The sequence below is a fragment of the Hylaeus anthracinus genome, unplaced genomic scaffold (assembly GCF_026225885.1).
Source record: "Hylaeus anthracinus isolate JK02 unplaced genomic scaffold, UHH_iyHylAnth1.0_haploid 11994, whole genome shotgun sequence".
NCBI lineage: Eukaryota > Metazoa > Arthropoda > Insecta > Hymenoptera > Colletidae > Hylaeus > Hylaeus anthracinus.
In genome coordinates this window covers 13,146,658-13,164,268 of record NW_026534341.1, presented here as the reverse complement: position 1 = coordinate 13,164,268, position 17,611 = coordinate 13,146,658, and the positions used below count along the sequence as shown (strand labels likewise).

At 31.9% G+C, this 17,611-nt stretch overlaps 1 protein-coding gene across 3 annotated transcripts in view; it reads left to right on the top strand.

Moving 5' to 3' along the window:
• The window catches only part of LOC128888571 (putative fatty acyl-CoA reductase CG5065), a 35,445-nt gene that overhangs the window by 11,247 nt on the left and 6,587 nt on the right, over nucleotides 1-17,611 (top strand). For 2 of the 3 annotated variants that reach the window (XM_054145560.1, XM_054145559.1), the window contains one exon: nucleotides 12,851-13,500. In XM_054145560.1, coding sequence (XP_054001535.1) covers nucleotides 13,288-13,500 — 213 coding nt within the window. In that variant the 5' untranslated portion in view covers nucleotides 12,851-13,287. Of the gene's footprint in view, nucleotides 1-9,857; nucleotides 9,877-12,850; nucleotides 13,501-17,611 lie in introns of those variants that run through there. The other variant, XM_054145561.1, reaches the window with a different exon arrangement.

Genomic DNA, 17,611 nt, shown 5'->3' with positions numbered 1-17,611 from the left:
TTATTATTATTATTATTATTATTATTATTATTATTATTATTATTATTTTATTTTAATAATCAATGTAAGTGTTTATTTTTATTTTGGCACACCTTAAAGATATGACGTACTGCAACTAATGGAGCATCGTTTATTAAAGTGCTTCCAATAGAGACTGAATCGGTTAGTGTTTATTTCTTCTTACACGAGTTCTTTATTGCGTTTAATTTCACGATTTTCCCGCGGTTTATTCATCGGTCAAGCACCTAAATAAACTTTCACTTTTGCAACCTGTATTTGTTCAATAATCACCGTCTAAGTACCGCTGACGTTCACGCATTCTTTCCTTTTGTGTGCTACCATAGCGTGCAATATTGTGCTGTGTTCAGCGCTATTGAATTGCATCCCCTCTCTATTCTCTTCCACGTAACATGTTATCAAACCCGTCATAACAATTACAAAATAATGATTCATGTAACGGTTCTATGTGAGTTGATCTCAAATTTTTTACGACATCTATTCAAAACCGTTCTGAGTCGATTCACTTGATCCTTCTTCGTCAGCTAAAATTATTTAACTATACGAGATTATATTGCTCGTTCAAAAAGAGAAAATTCGCAAGTTTAGATTATGTTGGCAAGGCGATGTCATATTACATAATTTCATAAAGGAAATTAATTACCGATTCTTATGTAGAAGATGCGATTGTAGAAAGTTGTGTTACAAAATTCTATATAAAGCCTGTGAAGTGTGAATTAAAAAAAAAAACGATCGGTAGATAGTATGCATGTCAATCGTATTCTTTTTAAATTCGTATTTTTTATCACATAAACAACATTCATAGTTAAATATTCAAGAGGAATATTCACGCAAAGAAGATACAGATTATCTCCTTTTTCAAACTCATCAAAATCATAGTTATTGTATGAATAAATAATATTTTTAAACGAGGACGAACAGAATGACAATACATCGTAAAAGATTATTCTCTTCATTATTCTGTACATTCTGAATATTGTTTACTACTGGATAACTAAAATTGTTGCAATTTTTTTTTATATCTAATCTTAGTGGCATTTACACGTTTGTGTACATTTTTTTGTTCTTGTCAACTTTTGATGCTTACATAATAACAATACAATCAGCGTTTGCATACGCAATTGTTTTACTTGTCATAGGTCTGTGTCGAGTATCTTATTATCGAATTCTCATTGTTGGATTGATCACTATTCTTTATGCATTCCTAAAATGTAATTCATTTCGAAATATCGAGATTAATTTTATATTTTATTAATTACAATTAGGACATCTTTAGGAAAAATTATGCGTAAGCAGTAAATCATAAAAAATATAAACAGAAAGGAACGTTCGTATCGCGAGACAGGAAACTCAATGAGTAACATAAATTGGAAAGTTATAGAAAGAGAAAATGAAGAAAAAGCAGAAACATTCGAGAAAAAGAAAGTTCTTACGTTATGCATGTTGTGTATTATTGTTTGAACCAATCGTAAACAAAATTGGCAGATTAAATTCCAGGAAGCTTTTTAAAATATATCTAGACAGTTAATTTTTTTCTATCGTAACAATATAATAAAATAAATAAAATAAAATTTGGATTGGTATGCAACTGATTCCTATTTAAATTTGATCTTTAAACAGTGGTAACTCGTCATCAGCCAATTGTGTATAAATAATTAATTCGCTTTATTTATATTACATTGCACGCCGATACGAGTACTACACGCAAAATATGTTTCATAAAATAATGGCATTATTAATAATGCGTTTGTCACATTTACATACGTCATAAATCTATGAAATCTGCAGTCAATATAACGTAACATCCAGTTACAACGATACCATGCAGGTTGCATCATCTAAAATTATTTGACAAGGAAACGAAATAAAAAAGTCGATAGTTTATAATAAATTATTTTGACGAATGTTCTGAAAATACCAACAACTCTTTCACGATCAGTATCGATAATATATCAAGAAGAACATTTTCTCAAGTTTTATTTGAAATTTGAAGCAATTGATTAGCTAAATTAGCTGTATTACACGTTCGTATGATTAGGTGGTCTTACCTGCTGTATATGTTATCAACATATTCATCTTTAACGGATTTACAAAACGTATTTACAAAAATTGTACCAAAACAGGAATTTATTTTACTCCACGAATGCTACAATATCAACTTTACTTTCAATATTTTTTTAATATTATTTCATACTGTATGCATTTTGCAGTTTCTTGCAATTTCAGATTTCTTATAAATCCATAAAAAGTCTAGTTATTAATCTTAGAATCTGTCGATTTCTACCGATATTCGTAGCAACGAGTAAAAAAAAAGAGATCGCGCGATAATATTTCCGTCGAAGTACGCGAGAAAAACGAGTCGCAGACGAACGACAGATAATCACTGTGAAAAAAAAAAAAGAAGTTTTCAAAGAAGGTAAATACGGGTTACGTGGGAGTCGAGGGAGACGACGACGAGCGACAGAAAGAGACGGCGGTCGTCGATTCGCGGGGGAAACGGAAAGGAAAAGAAGATTCTGTCAGTCAGTCGGTCGCGGTCGTTGTTCGTCGCATAACGGGTTTTCATGTAACGGGGTCGACCGACGCGTTCTTCTCTGTCTTCCTTGTTTCTTCGTCCGTGGAGGCCGAGGAACGGGCGGGTTCTCGTGACCGTTTCGAGGCCGGGACGCTGACCTAGAATCCCATCGAAGCCGCTTCTCTCTGCGCTCTAGCGTTCTCCAAGTTGCGCCTAGCACGGATTTCTAAAAATTTCGTCGTCGTCGTAGCTCCTCCTGGGTGACAAGTTCTGCTTTTGCTTACGCTTCACCAAACGAAGAAACCTGTATTCGATTAGTTTAGAAGTTGTGTTTATTTAAAATTTGAAAATATCACGTTTATTTGACAGAAGAACGATGACCTTTTTTTTCTTTGTCTTTTTCTTTTTCTTTTTCTTTTCTTTTCTTTTTTTTATTGGAGCGTTTGGGCTTCGACTGTGAAGCTTGTTTACATTCTGTAATACATCATCATCTCTTTGAAGTTAGATCGGTTAAAAACTATCCCATCTTTTGCTTACAATTAGCTTGACTATTTTATTTCAAGTTTTTCATTTTCGTGCGGCAATGCTATGAACTAACGCTAAAAGTACAATTGATGAAATCAGAAATGTATCGTAAGTTAAAACGCATTAGCAAGTTGTTGACACGGTTCTTCTGTGCAGCTTGAATTTTACCTTTATTTTATAATCGAGTGCCTCAAAGAGTTACAACATACACAAATCTGTTATTAAAACATAATATCATGATACTTCATCACGTTGCCCATGATTAGGAGCCTCTCAAATCTCAAAAAAAAAAAAAAACCAATCACACTCACTTAGTGAATCTATAAGAATAAGAGCTTTTAACCATGTTTTTATTTAATATAATTTATCAGAAAGGCGATGCTGTAAACCGCAATTTTCTATTAAGTTTAGTTTCTAAATTATATCCATTATAGATATGACATTACTAAACTTTAAATGAGTATAACTTCTAAACTAATTACTTAACATAGAATTACAGTTTGTGGAATTGTCTTTCTGATAAATTATATTAAGTAAAAACACGGTCAAATGCTCTGAAACTTACTCGTGTAGATTCGCTGGGTCAGTGCGATTCTTCTTTAGAGGGTTTTGTTTCAAATAGAAAGAGATTTGTCTATCTCATAATCATGCATCACAGAGTACAAAGAAGCTTCACAGTCAAATCCCAAATGCTCTAAAAAAATGTCATCGCGTTATCAAATAAACGCGATATTATCAAACTTTAAATAAATATAACTTCTAAACTAAATATTAAATTTCTAGGTTGAATAAAACCACGATCAAATCGATCCGTTACAACGGACTGGCAATTAAAAATAAATTGGCGAACATTTGACGAGCTTTCTATACAACTAATATTAGGTTGTCCCAAAGGTTTCTGTCGTTTCGTTAGTAATACTTGCACAATATTTTAAGGCTATAGCGAAGGAGCTAAAGTTTCATAATCCAATCGAATTAGTTCCTGGACGGTGTTATGTCAGATTTGAGGTCGGACGTTGCCGTGTGGTAGTATAGATCCTCTTCTATCGACCAACGCAGGCTGTATTTGATGAAGTTTCTCGTGCAGCTGGTTTAGCTACACAATACTTTGCAACTATGATAGTTTTACCAGGACTGAAGAAACTATAGTGAGCAAATTCTTACCTAATTCCACCATACAGCGACCACGATCATTTCTCGATGGATTTTCGGCTTTTGAAAATGTTTGAACTGTTCACATTCATCTAGATCCCATGGAAATGACGAAGAGTATAATATTGACCACGATATACGGGCTTTTATTATACCCCAATGAATTTCTCCAAGCACATGCTATCATACATATTATAGATAGAAATATGTATGGTTCCATCTAAAAAAATGAATTTGTTTGTTAAATTTCCCACGCTTCATTTACAACAAAATTATTTATTCCATATAATTTGTCCACTCGAACCAAATAACTTTTGTCAAATCATTTATTTTAGTAGCATCGTCCCCTTATGAGATATTTAACCATTTAAACGAGACACCCAGTGTATTGAATAACCTAAGTCTCAACCTGATGACCATTATTTCGCATGTATACTTGATATTTATAATAACTGTATAAGAGTAACAGGTTGAGACTTACATGATCTCTAATTATAACATTATCTATATATTCCTTACAATGGAGATTAAGTCGAGAACTTGGAAAGTTGATGAATCAGCGTAACAAAATGACGAGTAAATACTTTTACTTGCACACAGAATTAGTTTCTGCATCTAATACATATTCTTAGATTTAATTACAGTGGGTGTAGCAAGTATTCATACACCGATCAATTTTCAAAAAAAAACTGTGTAAAATTGTAATTTATTAACTTATTTGTTATAAACAATGACATTCTATATATTCTCGGAAATCTCTAGACTATATAGATTACAAAAATAAGCTATTTATGTAATTTGCGAAATTAACAAAAAGAAAACAATTAATCGATAAAAATATTGAAGCAATAAGTATTCGCACAATTGTTTAATTTTTAAAACTTCTTTAAAAAAAAAAAAAAAGAAATTTACATTAATTTATGAGTATATAATATTTCCTTCGTGGGATTTCCTTTTGATTTTATAATTATTGTAACTCTTCTAAGCATCAAATTAACTAAATTATTAGTTATTCGAAGTGGAATCTTCTTCAATTCCTCTATTAGAACCATTTTTAAAAGTATTAGGTTGTCCCAAAAGTTTCTTTCGTTTTATTAATAATTAATATATACACAATATTGTATGTTTTATGTTCACTTCGCTTCATTACTGTTACAGCATCAATGTCTAAGAAATTAGATTGTCTATTTATATAAACACTGAAAATAATTGAATGCAACTCACGAAAAAAACTTTTTGGACAACCTAATACTTTATTGGAAATTTGATGTTTTCTAATTCGTACGGAGCAATAAACCAATGTGTTTACGTTACAAACTCTACTGTAAACGGTTCGTCATAAGAATCGTCCAAATACTTATTGCTTCTATACTTTTACCCACTTTTCGCATGTTTTCGTTAATTTCACAAATTATATTAACAACTAGTAAATGTTGTTTGGACTATATCTATCTTAGAGACTTCCGAGAATATGTAAAATATCATTGATTATACAAAAAGAAGTTAAGAAACTACAATTTCACAGAAAAAAATTGTTTTGGGAAATTGATCGGTGTACGAATACATTCTACACCCACTGTATATCTCTGTCTATAGCGTATTCGTTAGTGAAAATGAAAATAATAGTAAGAGTTTTCGATAGGGAATAAGAGTCCGAGAATTAACTGTCTCGAATACGACGAAGATATACTTGAAATATTCCATTCAAATTACCAATCTATTACCTGCACGGTCTGTCGCATTTATAGCGCTAATCGATTTACCTTTCTATTTCTAGCATGTTCGATACGCGTTATCGTTGTCAATCAAAATATAAGATAAAAGCAACGTGGATAATCTTCCTAATAAAACATGGAAATGAAATGGCCGTCGTTTGAAGTCCTTTGATAGGAAGCCGAATTATCTAAGTATTCGTTATCCGTAAGATATTAAGATTAGTTGATATCGCCGTACTTCTAATGCATCTGGTATGTTTCATTCTTATAAATAGAATATTATTGAAACGCCTTAAACATATCCAAATCTCATAAGAATTCGAGATGTTACACCAAAAAATGTCCAATTTCGGGTGAAACGATCCCCACAGTGTCGATGTATATATTCAGTTTCTTGGATTTTTAGCAATATCATTTTAAAGTGAAAAAGTGTTGCAAGTAACCTCATTTGATGGTACCTCTTATTCTTTCTTCTGCATCTTTTGTATTTGTGTTCCATTGCATTGTTTCCTGAAAAAAAGAGGGCGGAGTTCTTTCAAGTTGCTCGCTAAATACCGTTAATAACGCAATTTCTTCGAAGAGAGTATAGGTGGCGAATGAAGAAGCACGTAATTTGTATTCCGAGATTCAAAGGGATTGGTGGTGTGCTCTGACGTAAAAGAAATGAGGTTGGGGGGTACAGGGTCTTTATTCTGTCACTCTCTTTCTGTCTGCACGTTACGTCTATTAGATACAAAGAATCCCCAATGTGACCTTGCCGAGACCTCGAAAGCACGTTCTTTGATCATTATAATCTCAGCATGAAACGAGAGTCACCCTCGGATGAAATTAGGCACCTGTATCGATCTCCTTTTTTCGTCTCGAGGACGGAAATTCTTTCTCGCTGTGTGCGACTTGGATACATGCTCACCAACTGATAACCTTTCGTCTGGAACATTTTTTAATTGCACTATCAGAAATACGTAAAAGATGATGACAAAACTTAACTAGTAGACTTTATATACACGATGTCTTAAGAAATGTATACACTGGTTTTTTTTCTTTTGCTATTTAAATGTTAATTATATTTGAACACAAACTGAAGAGTACGATCATTGAAACTGTGTATACATTTCTTGGAATACTTTGTAAATATGTATATAGTATTAGCTGCGCCTCGTGGTTTCACTCGCGTGGAAAATACTATTCTCATTCGCGTAAGTAGATGCAATAATTACTGTAGTGTTTATGTAACCATGTAATTAGGTACTTCGTAACACCTGAACGCATTTAACTGGATGTAATTTAAAGATAAATTTTTAAATGTAAATGGAGACGGCGAAGTCGGTCGCGTGATGAATGACCTATAATTCATTTCTTCCTGAATTATTTTCATTTTTCATTATCTCCTAAACAATGCGACCAAATGACATGCTGTAGAGGGCAAATTTTATTTTCGTGAAATCTTCCAGATGATAAAATAATTCGATTTTATAAAGATTAATATATCATACCTAATAAGTATCCTTAAAGTTCACCTTATAATTTTCAATTAATTTCTAACATAAAAACGTTATTGTGGTTTAAGTATGAAACTAGGTATACCGTGTCGGTGAATTTTTTTTTTTAGATCTATTGATAACCAATATTTTTGTGTTACATTATTTTCACGTATATCCAACCATTTGGTCAGCATACGCCGATAAAGTAGCCAAGCAACGCTTTTCTTCCGACTTGATTTACAAATTTTAATATTTCAAACTGAAAACGTATTTTTATCGAAATAAAACATAGCCTATATTATTCAGGGATAGTGTAGCTTTCTATTACTGAAAAGATTTTTAAAATTGGTTCAGTAGTTTCGGAGATTATCCCTTACAAACAAACAAACTTTACCTCTTTATAATATTAATATAGATGTGGCTCTGATAAACTTTTGTCTAAAACGTCTTTTAATTCTCTAGAAATAACTAAAAGATGATGAAAAAACTCAACTAGTAAAGTTTGCAATTTAAATATTAATTATATATGAATCCAAATTGAAGTCCTGCTTGTTCAAACTGTGTATACATTTTTTTTTGGAATACTCTGTAAATAATATATAATATTTACAGACATTGGGGTTTACGGTATTGAAATACTTGAAATAGTCGAGTTGCTCGACTACTGAAACATGATCCTCGAAGTACACGAGTACTTGGTCACCTCAGAAGCGAAGCAGTACAATATTCCGCACGTAATGATGTCGTTCATGCAAAGCGCTTCTTCATATTCTCCGTCGTGCTTTTCTTCGGCGAAGGTTCTCCGCGCATAATCGGTTAACGTAAGTGCTCCTAATTCGCATAATCGAAGGCGACCAATGTCAGAGTAGCGCAATTTCGCCTCATTTCGAGGATCTCATCAGTTGCAACCTCCGTTCGCCTTCCAAGGAGTGAAACTCATTAACGACGAATCTCGCCATCGATCAGTGTTCCCGCGACGAATACAAATTGTCCCGACCTAGGGTCGTCGATACGATTAGTATTTCAATGTCTCTGGGTCGGATCATCGAACAGTCGCAAAAAAAAAAAGTAACACGGCTTACGTAAACTTCGTCGTTTCAAAGTATGGAAATCGATTGATTGCTTTCTATTTAAAGACTTCCCTTCCAGTGGACGTTTGTCCAGGAGAAATTCGAGAGAAACTCGAAACGTATCCACGTATTACCAAAGTTTGCGGGAAAATTATTTTCAGAGTAACACGCAATGTTAAATGGGCGAATTTGTCGAATTAACGGGTCGCCTGCCAGACTAACGCACGTGAAAATTTCCGCGAGGCTCAAGTTTCAGGTTTCGAGACAATCGAAAGCTGAATAAGCTGACATTTGACATATCTTTGATATTATTTTCTGGTATTACTTTCTTGAACAACTCACCTTTAGCATTCATTTTTTTTTTCAATTCCTAATTGAAGAATCTTGCCGTCTATACATGGGTAACATTGTGTTTAACGTGTTAATGAGTTTAAGGATCGATGCCTTAATACACTGCTTTATTTAAGTCAAAAAGAATATCTCTTGCTATTACCTACAAGAAATGGGACACTTTCATATCTTGCAATATGCGTACTTGCAGCGGCTGCACTTTTAAAGCATTCGTGTTATTTTATTTTCCACGGTATAGGGTAGCTTTTATTATTTCAAAATTGTGAATGTGCTTTATCGCCGAATCGTCACAATATATTATTAAATGAAAGATATAAGGTAACTGCGCGATAATGGTATAACTGCCACACAACATTATAATAAAAAATGTGTACAAACGGGTAGAGAAATGTTTAAACGCTCAATTAACTCTTGGGATAAAATAAAGTAAAGTAAAGTATTACATTTTCAATACAGGATAGTTCAGCACAAAACAGGTTGATACACAGTAATACTGTTTGAGGTATTACGGATCGAATGGCAAAACATCCCAAGTGAAATAATTAAAAAAATTACGTGAAAGTAGTTCAAGAAGAGTTGACGCTATCACGAAGTTCAAAGGAGTGTTAAATATTAAATTCTCCTTTGAATTTATACTATTTTCATTTAATTAAGAAGAGTACATTGTAGAATAATATTGATAAACAAAAATATACAAGTTAAGTAAAAATTAGTACTTTTTCTTTAATTTAAAAATGTACAAGATGTAATGTACTGTAAGTGGCCTAAGATTTTAAGGATAGAGCTGACTTTGAAAAATGGGCTCGCCACTTACGTGGAATTCTATTGAGAAAAATTTCTATCGAGCGGATCTACACCACGCAAGGGGCAAAGATACGGCGGAAAGCCGGTTGATAGCGTTCCCTCGTTCTTTTCGTGTAAAACGTGTCTCGTGTGCGGACGAAAACATTCCGGGCTACGATGTGATCAGGCTACATAGCCAATTTCCGGGAGAGTTCTTTTTTTTCCAACGGTTTTCGACTCCGTGGGAATCCCTATTTACGGACACGGTGCGTCGACCTCTTGTGCAAATCCAGTATTAGCTATTTTGGATTCGTTTTGGGCTGCGACGAGAATTAGTGAATGGATTTCTAGCCATAAAGGAATACCGTGATCGTGTTTTGCGTGTCTGGAAATTAGAATTTTAAATAAACGCGTTAAGGGGTATTTCTGGTAATGATTCATTGACGAACTGCGAATTTTATGCACATACAGTGGGTGTAGAATGTATTCGTACACCGATCAATTTCTCAAAAAACTTTTCTGTGAAATTGTAGTTTCTTAACTTCTTTTTGTGTAATCAATGATATTTTACATATTCTCGAAAAGTCTCTAAGATAGATATAGTCCAAACAACATTTACTAGTTGTTAATATAATTTGTGAAATTAACGAAAACATGCGAAAAGTGGGTAAAAGTATAGAAGCAATAAGTATTTGGACGATTCTTATAACGAACCATTTACAGTAGAGTTTGTAACGTAAACACATTGGTTTATTGCTCCGTACGAACTAGAAAACATCAAATTTCCAGTAAAATACTTTTAAAAATGGCTCTAATAGAGAAATGGAAAAAGATCCCTCTTCGAATAACTAATAATTTAATTAATTTAATGCTTAGAAAAGTTACAATAATTATAAAATCAAAAGGAAAAAAAAGGAATTTATAAATATTATATACTTATAAATTAATGTAAATTTCTTTTATCTTTTAATGAATTTTTAAAAATTAAACAGTTGTGCGAATACTTACTGCTTCAATATGTCTATCGATTAATTGTTTTTTTCTAGTTAATTTCGCAACTTAGATAAATAGCTATTTTTTTGTAATCTATCTATTTTAGAGATTTCCGAGAATATGTAAAATGTCATCGTTTATAAAAAATAAGTTAATAAATTACAATTTTACAGTTTTTTTGGAAATTGATCGGTGTACGAATAGTTTCTACACCCACTGTATGATATCAGAGAACGTGACAAATATATACTAAAACTAACAAAAAGGCGTACGTATTTATGTAAAATGAAATATTACTATTATTATATTAATCGACCAATTCACTGGCATTTACGATATATGAGCTGGTGGTCGTTACGATATTTGAAAATGGAATAAGTCCATTTTAAAAAAATAATGAATTAACAGTAATTTTAGTAAGATATAGATATTTTCTCTTCATATTTATAATCATAAATTCAATGGAGCACGATTTTTTCATAAACAAGAGAATTTTGGCTATGAAAAGTAATCACAAAAATATTTTTTTATGTGGAACAAGTCCATTCCTAATAATTGTAATTAAAACAACTTTCTGATTGCAATTATTATCGATTATTACGACTTCAGTGTACACTGCTTCTAGCTAGTGCTAGTGCCTGAAAAACAACATCGTAAAAAAGATAACGGTATTATTGTGTGAGAGAGTTATAACCTAATTTATGTTGAAATAAAAATATTTAATGTGGTCATGTCATTATTTTAATTATTATTTTTTACATTAAAAAATCCATTTCAGTGAAGTTAATGTCTATAAAAATATGGACTTAAATTTCCTCTTGTTTTTATTTTTTATAATATGTTATTTTTGAAATTAGTATAAGTCCATTTGTAGCTAAACAAAAATCGTTTATTTTTTAAATAATTTTAATAACTACTATTTTATAATCAAATTTAAAAGGCGTATAATGTTAGAAACATCGCTCGAATTGATTAGCGTTTGCTTATATTTTTAACTTAGTTCAAATGGAAACCATTAAATATCTCGATAACAACTCATATATTGTCGTAAGTGTACATGTTCCAAGACTGTCGACTGCGAGATATCTCGTATAATATTTTGAGCTGCAAGTTTAGATTGATTGCGATTTCTTACGAAATAAATTTATAGCCTTTTGAGTGAGGACTTATTAAATGGGATAAATATAAATTTCATGTAATAGTATACTTTTGTACAAAGTAACAAGTCCATTAGTACTGTTCATTATCATAAGAATAACTTAGACGGGATACTTCTATTAAACATCTTAATTTACCTGTGAATAGGTTAATAGAATCTGTTCAATATACATCATGTGGAGTGATGTGTTTTCCATATAGTAGTGAACATCATAAATGCATAAAATCCCCAGTTTGCTTATTAATATACCAATTATAACTAAGTTGTCTTTGCATAGATCGCATACAGTACAATAGTATCTCTGTATCGATGACATTTACGAAGAAGCATATAATATATTAAAATTTATTCTTACCTCTTAGAAATCAGAATCTATGTTGAAATTCGTATGAATGCATATAATTGTCTGCTTGCAACTGTTTTTTTCATTATCGATGAATATTTTATTGTATTTTCTGACATGAGATGCATTTAAACGTTAATTACTTGCGTTATATTATTTCTCTCTCTCTCTCTCTCTCTCTCTCTCTCTTTTTTTTTTTTTTTTTATATTTATCCGTATCATTCCCTCGTAATTGTGCTCGTTATTATGGAATATTTGAAAGGCGTATTTAAAATACAAAGTGGAAATATTTCACGTCATGCTTCGGATTATTGAAATAAAAATATTTGATTCAATTATAAAAATCAAATATAATCGTGTTTTACTAGAAAACAGAATTTTAAGGGACCTCTTGAAAAATTCTTTTTTCCAAGTATTGTTTCGTTTGCGTACAAAACGATGCGCATACAGAAAACAGCAGTCAGGTCGAATAAAATGAAATTTTTGTGGATAGTTTCCGAAAAATTGAATCAGACTTGGGCGAATACAGTCGAGGACACGCCATTACGACGAGTCAGAGAAAATTACCGATAAGAACCGTTGGAAAATCAGTATTACGAGACTTGAGCGTCGAGTCGTTGGAAAGTCGGACGGTGAAAAAGTCATAGAGGTGGAACGGTCGCATAAATCGTTTCATTCCATCGCGAGATAAGGGCGAAACGGGTTACCGGTGATTCTAATTCTCCTTTTTCTTCTCTATTTCCAGCTGAGTAAAAGCTGTGGTCGCAGGAGCCACGAAATGAATCCAGCAGAAATTAAATCCATTTGCAGCCCGCTTGGAAAAACCCGGAACGGCGTGAACGTGTGCCAGTTTTCGTTGCATCTTTCTCAAAGTCTGTTTCCCCATCTCTGAGGGAATTTCTTCCACTGTACAGCGAAACGAACCGAAGGAAAAAAGTAAAAGTGAAACACGGAGGAACCGGAGAATACACGCGTAGCGACGAAACGAGATCGAATCGAGACCAAAGAATAAGCCGAAGAGTAAAACGAACCGGTGAGCGACGACTCTCCGAACCCGAAGACCTTTCACGTGAAGAAAAGATAAAGAGAAAACCGCGTCTATTACGCGAAAAGCTTTTAAACCGCCGCGCCAAGGGAAGAAAACTTATTAAGGATTATTCGGTTTCACAAACGAACGTCAACATGAGTACATTGAGCAGCACCCCATCCACGTCCGTGAAGGAATTCTACAGGGACAGGTCTATCTTCATCACTGGCGGCACTGGATTCATGGGCAAAGTCCTCGTCGAGAAGCTACTGAGATCTTGTCCCGGAATAAAGAATATTTATTTGTTGATGAGACCCAAGAAAGGCCAGAACGTTCAGGAAAGGCTGCAGCAATTGTTAAACGGGCCGGTAAGATGAATGAATTTTTTTTTTTTAGGCACTTTAAGTCACGTTAGGTTTAAGAGTAAGTCAATTTAAAATTTTCAAAATAATTAAAAATAAACAGTAAAAAATTGATTTATTGATTTAACATACAGTGGGTGTAGAATGTATTCGTACACCGAGCAATTTCCCAAAAAAATTTTTTTCTGTGAAATTGTAGTTTCTTAACTTCTTTTTGTATAATCAATGATATTTTACATATTCTCGGAAGTCTCTAAGATAGATATAGTCCAAACAACATTTACTAGTTGTTAATATAATTTGTGAAATTAACGAAAACATGCGAAAAGTGGGTAAAAGTATAGAAGCAATAAGTATTTGGACGATTCTTATGACGAACCGTTTACAGTAGAGTTTGTAACGTAAACACATTGGTTTATTGCTCCGTACGAATTAGAAAACATCAAATTTCCAATAAAGTATTAGGTTGTCCAAAAAGTTTTTTTCGTGAGTTGCATTCAATTATTTTCAGTGTTTATATAAATAGACAATCTAATTTCTTAGACATTGATGCTGTAACAGTAATGAAGCGAAGTGAACATAAAACATACAATATTGTGTATATATTAATTATTAATAAAACGAAAGAAACTTTTGGGACAACCTAATACTTTTAAAAATGGTTCTAATAGAGGAATTGAAGAAGATTCCACTTCGAATAACTAATAATTTAGTTAATTTGATGCTTAGAAGAGTTACAATAATTATAAAATCAAAAGGAAATCCCACGAAGGAAATATTATATACTCATAAATTAATGTAAATTTCTTTTTTTTTTTTTTTAAAGAAGTTTTAAAAATTAAACAATTGTGCGAATACTTATTGCTTCAATATTTTTATCGATTAATTGTTTTCTTTTTGTTAATTTCGCAAATTACATAAATAGCTTATTTTTGTAATCTATATATTCCAGAGATTTCCGAGAATATATAGAATGTCATTGTTTATAACAAATAAGTTAATAAATTACAATTTTTGGAAATTGATCGGTGTACGAATACTCTCTACACCCACGGTATTTGCTGTTACATGTAGAATTCAAATTGACATTCCACAATATAAAGTTCCAAAAAATAAAGAAAATCAACTTTTTAAATGTAATCACTTTGGCAAATTTTGTTCAATATAATTTGATAGAAATTGCTTTTCTATTGCATGGACTATCAAGTATCAGAGATAAAGCAAAATTCTTGTCTAAACATTTCGAATAACGAGTAAAAGATAAATAACGGAAGTTACAATGTTGGGTGGACTATGTACTCCTATGTATTCATTTGCGAAGCACTGGAACTACAAATAAAGGTGTGGCAATATATCCAACTGCTGTTCGGAATGTCCCGAGTCGATATCTGCAATAACGCATTACTTTTCCACTATTTTTATTTTTATACTCGTCAGTGCATATCGATTACATGGAAAATGCAGAACAAATAAATAGCGAAATTGAAAATATTGAAAGCGCGACCGTTTATTTATTTCATGCTTTTATGACACAAACTAATATAATAAACACGTGCTAAATATAATCAAATGGTATGTGCACTTATGCAAAATGAAATGAAGATATCATTATATTAGTTATTGAATATATTTAATGTATGTTTCCTTTATTATTGTACGTCATAAACGCATAAAATACACAAACTAGTTATAACGATGCACAGAAAAGTTGTTTTACAATGTAACATAAAGAAAATGGATCGATCCTAAAGTATGATCCTTGCCCTGCTAATAAATGCTTGATTTATATACTGTGAATGTAATTTATATTGTAATTTTTATAATCTTTATAATTTTATCTTACTTGCTTACTCGATGTTAGACTGTTTATAAGAATAGTAACACGTGTTCCTTCGATATTATCATACTTACGGTCTAAGAAGATTAATTAGCGTCGACATTTGAAACAAACGAAGAAATATTTTGCAGAAACCAGACACTTGGAAGTCATGCATAGAACAAAAATGTTCATAATCATTTTTCGTTCCAACTCGTACAAATAATTTTCGAAACTCACTTTTCCCTTAATTTCAAATTTCAAAATAACAAATTTTTCGTCCATTATTATAACGTTCCCCGTAACGAAAAATTCTTCATTTCGCTATATTTGGACAACCATGAAATACCAATAACGACAATAAATATAAATGGTATGGAAATATCTCGTTAATAAAATGTTTGAAATGGCATATTTATTATATTAGATGTGGAAGGATAACGAAAGTTGTGATTATCATATTACATTATAGTATCACGAATAAGTTTTGACTATCTCTGTCCATAATTTGTATAACAAAATTTCACCTTTGGGTCTTTTAAGCGTAGGCGTTATACCGAATAAGTTTCGCACAAGGTCAATGACGGTTCTGTTTGGCAAGCTGTATTCAGAGCTGGGTAAAATACATATTTTAAATAATAAACAGTAAATAATTATTTTATTTCAGATCATGCATGTATTTTTAAAAATAAAATATTTTATTTGTTATAAAAAATGTTTAAGATAATATTTCAAATAATATTTTATTTGAAAAACACTGAAAATATTTGTGCCATAATTCGGAATATTTTATTTATTTAATTTATTATCAGCAAATAAAATATTTTTATTTTACTAAATTATAGCGTATAGTATATGTATTTTGGTAATCTAAAACGAACGAAATACTAATTCTTCTGCATTAATACTTCTATTACGAATCTTTAATAAGAATTTTCATAAAATGAGGGATAAAAAGAAATATTCTTCAATCGCAAGAAATAGTTTCTCCATCTGTGTATCATAACATCATTTACACAGTTTATTTTCAGGTTAAGAACTATGGAAAATATTCTATTTTATGCTTTAACTATAGATTACCAAAATATATTATTTTATTTTACGTTTTACATTATCAGAATAAAATATTTTATTTTCTGAAATTTTATATCTAATTTGAAATACTATTTTATTTGAATTCTGAAGAATCTATTATTTAAAATAGTATTTAAAATATTTTCTCTACAAATATTACCCATCTCTGGCTGTATATTTGAAGTGTAGGTAGGAGCTGTTTAGGATTGTTAGACTTTGAGATAAGGAATTTGTCGATCTCGAGAACAGGATGTGCAAGGATTCATGGTTCTTACGATTTTTTGATTACTTAGGCTTACTACGTAAAATATTGTTCGTTCTGTATATTTAATACTTTCGAGTTATTCGGTGTAATTTCGCAAGACCAAATCGAGTCTGATGTCACAGATCAGTAGCGCAAATAGCGATTGAGTAACTCTCTATCTACGACAGATTATCTATTACCTTTATTAACTTTAACCACGATAGATTGTCGCCTCTTGTTCCTGATAATTTTCATGTAATTTCCTTCGCTTTTAATTAACTTCTAACCATATCTATTTAATAATTAGTTATTGTTTGTTTGTTTCTTACTCTGACAAATTAAAGGTAACATGATGTATAGGAAGGTATTGTGACGTAATTAGTCCTGTTAATTATACAGAGTGTTCACGAAGATACTAGCCAGCAATTTTCTTAAAAAGTAAGTATTAAAGAACTGATACAGGAAAAGGTTTTGTAATTTTCTACAATCAACATAATGGCATATATCGATTTTTTATATTTGCAATATTTTTGGAGAAAGAAAGATTTAATTTTCATTAATTTTCTTGTGTGCCTTTAATTTTCTAATCGAATGCTATATATAAGAAGTTGCAAATATTCCAGAGGCGATTTTTTTTTACTAGAATCCAACATCCCTAGAGGGATTGGACAGTCGTGCCTTTAGTTTTCTCGTTTTGTTTCGGAAGTTTAAATTTCTCGAGGGATCGAGAGAACAGTCGCGTTTATGAAGCTAGACAAACCTGCTGCACCCATTCTCGAATATGGAACTTGAAGAGGAGGAATCCGTCGATGGCCTGGATAGCACCATTGGTGCTGCAGCCATTCAACAAACGATAGATTCGGGTTGAAATCCCTGGTCCAGGAATCCGATCGATCGCATCTCTCTCTTTCTACTCGAGTTTTTTTAAACGAAGCGCTCTCTCTCTCTCTCTCTCTCTCTCTCTCTCTCTCTCTCTCTCTCTC